Source organism: Gadus morhua, chromosome 15 (genome assembly GCF_902167405.1).
Source record: "Gadus morhua chromosome 15, gadMor3.0, whole genome shotgun sequence".
In the NCBI taxonomy this organism is placed as follows: domain Eukaryota; kingdom Metazoa; phylum Chordata; class Actinopteri; order Gadiformes; family Gadidae; genus Gadus; species Gadus morhua.
This window is the reverse complement of record NC_044062.1, coordinates 20,053,652-20,063,651: the sequence shown is the minus strand read 5'-3', so window position 1 is coordinate 20,063,651 and position 10,000 is coordinate 20,053,652. Positions and strand designations below refer to the sequence as shown.

The window sequence follows — 10,000 nt, the reverse complement described above, 5'->3', positions numbered from 1 at the left end:
CCTTCATTACTCTTTTTAATTATAGTTGATAAACAACAAGTCAAGCTGTTCAGAACTGGAGCCATACTTTTGCAGCATGGAGATGTGTCTCAGACACAAGAGCAACACAAGAGTTGTTGTATTGTTATAGTAGGTAGATATTTCCACGCGAAGACCAGGCACGGTTCGGCCTGACCTCGGAGGTGGTCAGTTTTGGGCGAGGCAATGCTCAGCTTGTTTAAACTGGAAATGAAAACGCAAATCAGCACAGCACACTTTGACTCTGCACAACCAAAAGTGCCAGTGTAGAAGGGTCCGTCTCCCCTTCAGAGAATCAAAGTGAGAAAACAGTGCGGCATTAAAGGGGAAGCGAACCCAAAATGTTTTTATTTTTGGGTTTTAACATGGTAGTATGGCTAGTATGTGATCATCACCATAGTTTCCATTTGGTCAATGTTACTGAAATAAGACCATCATTTAGGGAAAACAGGAGGAAAATCTTATGTTTTTGCCGGTCTCCTCCAACCACTGTGCTCCGGAACCCGACGAAGAGACAACAGCGGCGAGGTGTGTGTGGATCTGTGGAGCTCGGTCTGTTGATTTTGACGGCCACGTCTGAGAGAGAGTTAAGCTTCTTGGAAACGTAGTGTAACGCCACTGTGGGAGGTGCATTTCATATACAACATCTAAACTGAAAAAGTATTGTTAGAGTGGTGCATAACCATGGGGATGACATGCCCCCATCCATGCTAGAACTCTTAGGTTTTTATTTTTTTGTAATCTCGATCTGAAAAGGGGTTGTGGAGAATGCTTATCTTCGCATCCTTCTAGTATCAGCCTTTTGTTTGTCTTTGCTTCACTTGACCGTTGATGACTATAAGTATATGAGCACATTACGTTGAAGCCCATAAACATAGAGAAACCTTTTCTAACTGATATCCTAATTATGAATATAAGTTTCAGATCCAATAGTTGAATTCCTTGACCTCTCCTGCTTCTAAATTTCGACTCGTCAAACTAAGAAAAGCTTCCAGAGAATGAACCGATCAGAACGTCAGTAGACCCCACGGTACGCGAGTGTAGACGCAGCGTGCGTGTCCCCGGGTAGCGAGGTCGGTGGATGGTTCTGTCTGTTCACTCGGCGCTCATGTCGGGTGCGAGGGGGTGAGGCTGTGGTCGTGCGCAGGCCCCTGACCTCTCGTCGGGCGAGTCCACGTGGAAGGTCCGCTCGATGACGGTGGTCCACTGCAGGCATCGGATGATGAAGGTGTTGGGCTTGGGCCGCTCCGTCTTCATCAGCTGGCACTCTGGGTGGGCGTTTAACAACAGGACAACGACAGGGTCAAGAGCTGAGCCACAACTCCATTGGGCCGTCATGGAGGTGTGTGTTCACAGTAGTCATTTTAATAGGATCGTCATCTATCCATTTATTAAAAGGCGTAACAAGCAGAAGTATCACACAACATTTTTTACCAAATTCATGACTTTACAACAATAAAAAAAATAATCCTACCTGATATGTATTCCCTCTCAGTGTGTTTGTGTGTGTGTGTATATGTGTGTGTTTGTGTGACTGCTCATTGTAGTCAGATACAGTTGCTACACACAACTTTAGCAGCAAAACCAACTCCTATGGATCCAGATAAGACTCGTGTGAGCATGCATGTTTTAAAGGAAGAGGTAGGCGATCAAACTACCTCCTCCCTCATTGGGGCTCCTTCCTCTCTCCTCATTCAACCTTCGTCAACCTTCACAAACCCACTTCGCGCTCTCTCTCCGAACCTGATTCTCTCTCTGAGCCTGATTCTCTCTCTCTCTCTCTCTGAGTCTGATTCTCTCTCTCTCTGAACCTGATTCTCTCTCTGAGCCTGATTCTCTCTCTCTCTCTCTCTGAGTCTGATTCTCTCTCTCTCTGAACCTGATTCTCTCTCTCTCTCTCTCTCTCTCTCTCTCTCTCTGAATCTCGTTATCTCTCTCGCTCTAAACATGATTCTCCCCCTGTCATCTCTTCTCTGCTCTGCTCTCATCTCCTCTGCTCTGTGTTCCTTTCCTCCTATTATTTTCCGGGTGCACGCGGCACAGCATGTCAACGCCCTAAATATAGACAAGAAGGTTAATGACTACACCAGTCAGGTCATAGACACGGGCAGAGTTTTATTGTAAACCACACACACACACAAACACACACACACACCTCTACCTGCCTCGAGAACACAGCCTGCTGTGCTGCCAGAAAACAAGGTCATGACAGGGTTGTGAGCACACACACACACACACACCACACACACACACACACCAACTCCCCCCCCCACACACACACACACACACACACACACACACACACACACACACACACACACACACACACACACACACACACACACACACACACAAACACACACACACACACACACACACACACACACACATTGTTTCACAGTGGCAGAATTGCCTGCTGTGGCCATCAACCCAGTTTCAGATTACGCTCAAACTTTTTTTATAATGTATGTGTGTGTGTGTGTGTTTTTTTCTTTTTGTGTGAGTGTGTGTGTGGCTTGGATGTACAAGTCCCTCCACAGGGGACAGGCCTGTACCCTCTCTGCTCCATCTGACCACTACTGATCCTGTCCCCCCACACACACACCTACACACACACACACACACACACACACACACACACACACACACACACACACACACACACACACACACACACACACACACACACACACACACACACACACACACACACACACACACACACACACACACACACACACACACGCCACCTGCTCTTCCAGCTTTGGGCAACAGATGTGGCATCACCAGTGGCGTGCCAAGCAGCCAGAGTCGGATGTATGGCCTGGCTTCTCCTCATCACACTCCTCCCCCCTCCCTCCCCCTCTTTCCCTCATCCCACCATCCTGTCTTCATCTCCTCCCTCCTGTCTGCTCAGTGTTAAGTGTTCCTTCTCGCGCCCAGCACACCCTCCCTTCCCCTCCTCCCCCCTTATCCATACATCAGGACTGCTCCTTCCTCCCCCCCCCCCCCCCCCGTCCCGCCTCTCCTCCTCCTCCTCAGCCATTGGGTTCCTCCAGGCTGAAGAGAGCCCAAAGTACTCTGCCTAACTCCCAAAACTCCAGGAAGAACAACCGGCCTGCCTGGGTGATCACGCCCCCCCCCCCACACCCAGCCCTGGCTATCATAAATCTCAGGTTGGCCCAGCAGCTGTGGGGAGGAGAGCAGGAGAACTTCTCACAACAGGTACGTACGAGTGTGCTTCCCATTAGGCCTGCTGCCAAGTGGGCATAACCACAGCTCAGCACCTTCCCCGCTGCACCCACCATCCCGGGGGGAGGCGCCACTCGCCACGGGGAGAGGGACACGGAGAAGGATAAACAGCACCGGCACCCATAACCATTATTATTATTATTATTATCATGGTTTACTTAGCGTGATTAGCGTTAAGCGCGGACTCATATGCCGTGTGCCATGCGGTACACTATCGGAATGACGGGTTTACGCAAAGCGGTTTAGAGTGATAAGCGAGTGAGAACAAACACGGGAATTAATGCAACGCTACACCCCTCCGCGGGATAACTCGCACTGTAAACAGGAAGCACGCAGATTAAGAGCAAATTGGTTCAGCCGACAAAAACAAGTGATTTTCATATAATCCGTTATCTGCAATCTAATAAATGAAATCCAATATTTTAATCCTGCCGTTTTTTGCCCGTTGCAGTTTTTGACCAATATTTTGACAACTATTCCTAATGCTAGCAATAATTGCAAAGTAAAATATCTATAAAATGTACGAAAATCTAATGTTGTTTAGATATAGGTGTTATAAACACAAATGACACAACATAACTCTTGTGTTAAACTTTATTTCTGATAAGAAAATAACATACATAATCCTAACTGCAAAACCCTGCAATGCACATGTCTCAACTGTATTTAAACATTGCTTAAGCCAAGGGGTAAATCAAGGATGAATGTGAAATAATTTATTTGTGACATCAGATTCATGAAATCTATACTTTAGCGGATCAAATAAATAATGCTAGCTTAAGGCAGAGCAATATTTGATAAGGTCGTCCGCTTCTGACTTTATCAGTGAGTTTCCGATCGCAGGAGCTGCAATCCATTACTTGGTTACGGGTCATGATAGTGTCATCTAATCCAAGCCAAACTACTTACAATCAGGCAGAGCGGCTGAGAGGTGACGGCTGCGACCCCCCCGCCCAACCCTGGCAGGGGACATGAAGTGCAGCTCACTTCTAACCTGTTCTGAATTTTACTTTGCTTCAATGAGCTGGCGGCACTGTGAACCACGCAACAACAACAGCAGTCAGGCTGGTCTTGCTCAGGGACACCTCGACACTGAGTTAGGAGGAGCTGGGGATTTGAACTAGAAACCTTCTGGTTACAAGTCAACCTGTGGTACATCCTGAGCTACTGCTGCCTACAGCTATTGAGGGATTGCCGGGTCAAACCGTGGTAGCAGCGTGATATGACCTACTGGAAGTAGACAGGTAGACAGACGGTCGAGAAAGACTGCAAGCTGGTGTCTCGGTGTCTAGAAGGCTCGTTTGTGTCCGGTTGTAGATATAAGGCAGGGCTGAGGCAAAGGTCCTCAGAGAGGATACCGCCCCTCGGCTATTTGAAAGAAGGTCCTGTTGTTAATGGCTTGTGATCGATGGGGAATAGGCGGCCAGTGTCTGTGGCAGAGCACCTTTGGCTTGGTGGGTAACAGGATTAGGGCCCACAGGAGCGCTGTCTCTCAGCATGCTGCAGTTGAAGCAGACGTTGTTCTGAGACAGGCTTCTAATTTTGAAAAGATTACCATAAAGCCAGAAGGCCTTCACAGACGCAAGGACCGACAGATAGACATAGATGTAGATCGATTGATTTCTCTGCACTATGCTACAGCAGGGAGCCTGAGAAAGAAAGAATCTGTATTTATCAGTGAGAACGGGGCAGAGTGAAGTTTCCATTTGTCTCATTGACTCATTAGCTTAGCACACATGTGAAACATGGAGCTTGTCAGCCAGGAGGACACAGCGCCATAAGGTCAATTAGGAGTCGCTGGGACTGTGGCATCAGGGTTATCTCATTCAATGGGAGACAAATCGTTTGGGTGCACAGTGCACATGAAATGAGCGTAACTCTTACGATAACGTAACATTCTTTAGAGCAAATCTAAATACACTTTACTAAAGGCAGAGTGCTCATTTAGCAGTTGAAGGATTAGATTGCATATGCTGCTTCTGGAAAAGGCTTGGGTATGGGTTATTTTGTGGGAAAGAATTTACTGAATCTAATTTGTTTTTATATTCCATATATATAGATTTGTGCTTGTTTGAATGAGCTTTTTTGCCTTTTTGGACAGGACAGTGAAGAGAGACAAGATCACAATGTGTTGAGTAGATGAATGAAGTGAAGAAGACATGCATCATTGGTCTACACAGGTAAGGCTTGAACCCGGGTCGCTGCAGAGTGCAGCACCTCATGGTGAGTGCACTATGGGGAGGAGCCTCCAAAGCGATGAGTTTTACACCTTGAACAACAACAGTCAGCCACGCCTCCCCCATCATCCTCTCTGTTCACAGCCACAGTGTCTGCACAGCAGAGCTTTAGGGCACTTCCTCCTCTGTGTGTGTGTGTGTGTGTGTGTGTGTGTGTGTGTGTGCGTGTGTGTGTGTGTGTGTCTGTGTGTGTATGCATGCGCGGGTGTGCGTGTGCGTCCTTCGAACGTGTGCTTGCGCGAGTGTGTCTACACCATGGGTGGGTAGGTGAAGTGTGTATCCTGGATCACATACTTGCCACAGAGAAGTTGTTTAGGGGGTAAGCCAGGTCGGCCTCCTGCGGCTTCTCTTTGTAGCCAATGAAAGAGCCGTCTGTCTTCAACAGGAAGTAGCGCGGCCGCCAGTTCTTAATGTACTCACCTGTTGGAAGCAGAGCGAGAGAGAGCGAGAGAGAGAGAGAGAGAGAGAGAGAGAGAGAGAGAGAGAGAGAGAGAGAGGGAGAGGGAGAGCGTCTTAATGCAATATAATGTATGTCACTGTATGTTATTTAAAACCTAATCAAAACATCATTGTGACGATTACCATGATGCAATTATACTGAAGGGGAGCATGATGTAATGATAAGGGGAAGGTATGGAAGACTATTAAGATGAGGATGATGACAGACTGCCATCTGTCCAGCCCAACGAAACCAAAATCCTCAAATCAGACACGTCGATCTTACTGTTGCATGGACACATTCCCACGCACACATGCACACTTACACACACACACACACACACACAGATTATGTATGTCATCGTCAGCCGGACAGTTTTTGCCAGAAAATTCGTATTTTGAAGAGCAGAGACTCGGAGAGGAGAGCCACAGATAGGGAAAATAAACGGGAACAGGGAAAAAAACGAAAGGAAAGAGGGGGAGGAAGAGATGAGAGGAAAGGTAAAAACAGGGGGAGAGAGAGAGAGATAGAGAGAGAGAGAGAGAGAGAGAGAGAGAGAGAGAGAGAGAGAGAGAGAGAGAGAGAGAGAGAGAGAGAGAGAGAGAGAGAGAGAGAGAGAGAGAGAGAGGGAGAGAGAGATGCGAGCGAGACCTTTATTAGACGGTGGTGGAAACAAACAGTAACATCTGCTGTGCAGCTGGTGACGGGGCATTACCCGACCGGCTGTGACAGGCGGGCTTAGCCTGGCACTCTGGCGGCACCGGGACTTTATCACATGAACTGCTGGCGGATTACACGGGCCTCAACCGTTTGCACACCACACAGAGGTGGATCACAAACGCTGCAAACAGCTTGACACGCACACACACACGCACATGAACATACACACACGCACACACGCTTCACAGAAAAGACTCACACAGACAAACATGCATACCAGGCAGGGAGACGTGGATGGTATATGTTTCATTAAATGATGATTAGGTCTAGCATTTTCTACAAAACAAACTGTTTGGTGGTTTTCATTCATTCTTTCATTTGTTCACCTGTTGACTGTGCTTCACAATGAATAAGCTGCATGGTAATTTATTAGAATGTGAAGATAAAGTGTAGGTTTGAGGCGTTGGTTACTTAAGATTCACTCAAATACCTGCCTGCTATGAAGTGGACATCTGTTGCACAAATATACCCTGAGACACACACATGAATAGACTTACACAAACACATACACACACACACACTAGAACCCCCACAAAGGACATTTGCAAAGTGTGATATTATAAATACTATTATGCTATTATGCATGATGTGCTGTTTGCCATCAAAATCACGACAGTCACCAAAAGAACAAAAGTAGCAATTACAGAACAATGTGCAACTGTTTCATTTTAAACCCTCATTAATTAAGCACCCGTTCCTTCACTCACAGAGCACACACACATGCACACCTTGTGGAAACCAAACGGATCAGGAAAAAAAGTACCGCTCGAAGTACGCAAACACGCCCTCGGAAACGCAGTGCTTGGTGGCGGATCACGTTTTTTAATTTGCTGGCAGAGGAGAACAGGTAGCGTGTGTGTGCGTGCGTGTGTGTCTGCGTTCCATTTGTAACATCCACTTAAAGCATAAATGACAGCAGGCCCGGCTCGTTAACACATCGCAGGGAAACACCTGCTCCACTGACGGGACTTCACGACCGCGGGCCATGCTGGGTACCTCTGGGTGGCAGCGAGGCGATGGGGCAGGGGTGTGTGTGAGTGTGTGCGTGTGTGTGCATGTATTTGTGTGTGTATGCATGTGCGTGTGTTTCTGTGTGTGCCCGTGCGTGAGTGTCTGTGTGTGCGCGCATTTGTGTGTGTGTATGTGCTTGCATGTGTGCGTGCGTGCGTGTGTGGGTGCGCGTGTGGCCACGTGCGTGCATGTGTCAGGGAGGGACAGGGGGTGGGGGGGAGACAGAGGCTCGTAATTGAGTTAAACCTCCGAAGTCGGAGAAGGACGGACAGGCAGACACCAAGCAAGCTGACAGGTACCACTGTTATGTGCCAGTACAATGTGGGTGCCAAGCAGCTCTGTCTGTCTGTTTGTCTGTCCCATCTGTCTCTCTGTATAGCATCTAATCTCTCATCTGCTCTACCCTCTTCCTCCTTGATCATCTTTCACATTTATGGATCATTTGGGGAATTGAAGGGGAGAGTAAGCTGATTCATATACATAAATGTACAGGGAGCAAAAGGACGGAAGGCATATTCAGTTGGTCATTCTTTGCATTTCCTACTTTTTCAAGGTACTTATTGCAGTTCTTCCTTGGTTTGACATTTTATTTAAATTTCAGATTTATTTTTACATTTGAGGGAGATGTGCAGGTCATCAGCCTCCATTTTTCCTGACCTTTGAAAGACAAGGAAAGAAACTCCGGAGAATGTCAAACTCACCAGGAACAGAGATGGGCTGCCCGACTGAATGACAGATTGGCCGAGGATTAAGAAAAAAAAAAAGACTTAAAACTGCTTAAACTATTAGGAACTGGCGGTGAGCGCTGGCTCACTGATCCAACTCCAGTCATTTCTCTGAGTCAGTCTGTAGATGGTGTCCAACCACCGCACGCCTATGGCTGGCCAGCCCATCACTCAGCTGTCCAGCAGGAGTCAAAGCAGTTTGGCAATCTGGCTGTCTAGATCCTGACAGCATGGCTGTGTGTGTGTGTGTGTGTGTGTGTGTGTGTGTGTGTGTGTGTATGTGTGTGTGTGTGTGTGTGTGTGTGTGTGTGTGTGCTTGTGTGCGTTCGTGCGTGTGTGTGTGTGTGTGTTTGTGTGTGTCTAAATGTGTTAGTTTGTGAGTAGAGCATGTCTGCATGTTTGTATGCAGGTAAGTATGCATATATGCAGATATGTGTGCGTGCGTGTAAGTATGCATGGATGTGTTTGTGTATGTGCGTATGGGTGTGCATGAGCATATGCGTGTGTGCGTACGAGTGTGCGTGTGTGTGTGTGGGGGGGGGGGGTTGGGGGGGCAGCCAGGGGTGGCAAAGACGGCAAACAAAGATGGAAATTTTTCCAACACACGATTCAACACACAACACATAACTCTCGCGCATGCACACATGCCGCATAGACACAATTCTCATCCAACCAATCGGAACGCCAGTGCGATCCGGCGGTGTTCTGCATAGCCATCCCATTTTGGCCCGGTCTGTGATAAGTCCAGCAAGCGCTCCCACTCTGGACAGCTTGCCTGGGGAGCCACATGTCTCTGGTTTGGACTGCTGGAGAGAACAGAACAGCCGGTCTCCATCCTACACCATCTCTCTATCTCTCTCCTGCTCGTTCTCTCCCGCACGTTCTCTCCCTGTCTCTCCCTTGCTTGCCCTCTCCCTCCCTCTAACTCCTCACTTTAGTTTGCTTTTAGTTTTCTTCTCAACTTTGTCTCTCCCTTAAGGCCAATTAGTAGATACGAGAGCATTCGGTGCCTGAAACAACAGCAGTCTGCTCCCTGTACAAATGGGTGGTGGATGACTCCAAAGGCAAGGGAAGCTTATTCAGGGATGAGGTGGATGTCATACTCCATTGTACTAGGTATTTGGAATTTACCAAAACATTATTACTGAAAAAAGGTGAATGTTATAGTTGGCCGGTGTGTGAAAAGAGTCAAAATAGATAAATCGGATACAATGGAAGGATCATCAGGCTCCATTACTTCTACTATCGATAACAATCATTCTCTGAGCTCATCTCACTGAATATATTAGATCTGATCATTATACAACATCTGTGAAAGGCCATTACTACCTGCAAAGTATAGTTATCTGGACACCACCATGGGTTAGTAACATTAATTATCAACTCTTTGAAGAACTTTAAATAACAATGTCACTGAAGAATATGAAGAAATTGATTTGGCACATTCTGCAACTAGCCAAAAGCGGTTCATGGCCAAACCAGTGAGAAGAAGACAACAATCAGCTGTGACTGCATCCGTTCCAGGCCTTCTGATTGGACAATTACAATTGCGCACTGACTAACTGTCATTCAATTAGCATGCTGATTAACTGCTCATT

General features: G+C 47.2%; 1 protein-coding gene across 1 annotated transcript in view; it reads right to left on the bottom strand.

The window, feature by feature from the left end:
* akt3a (v-akt murine thymoma viral oncogene homolog 3a) overlaps positions 1 to 10,000 on the bottom strand; it is a 59,010-nt gene that overhangs the window by 33,088 nt on the left and 15,922 nt on the right. The window contains exons 2-3 of the mRNA XM_030379925.1: positions 5,802 to 5,927; positions 1,175 to 1,286 (exon numbers count right to left, since the gene is read on the bottom strand). Coding sequence (XP_030235785.1) covers positions 1,175 to 1,286; positions 5,802 to 5,927 — 238 coding nt within the window. The remainder of the gene's footprint in view (positions 1 to 1,174; positions 1,287 to 5,801; positions 5,928 to 10,000) is intronic.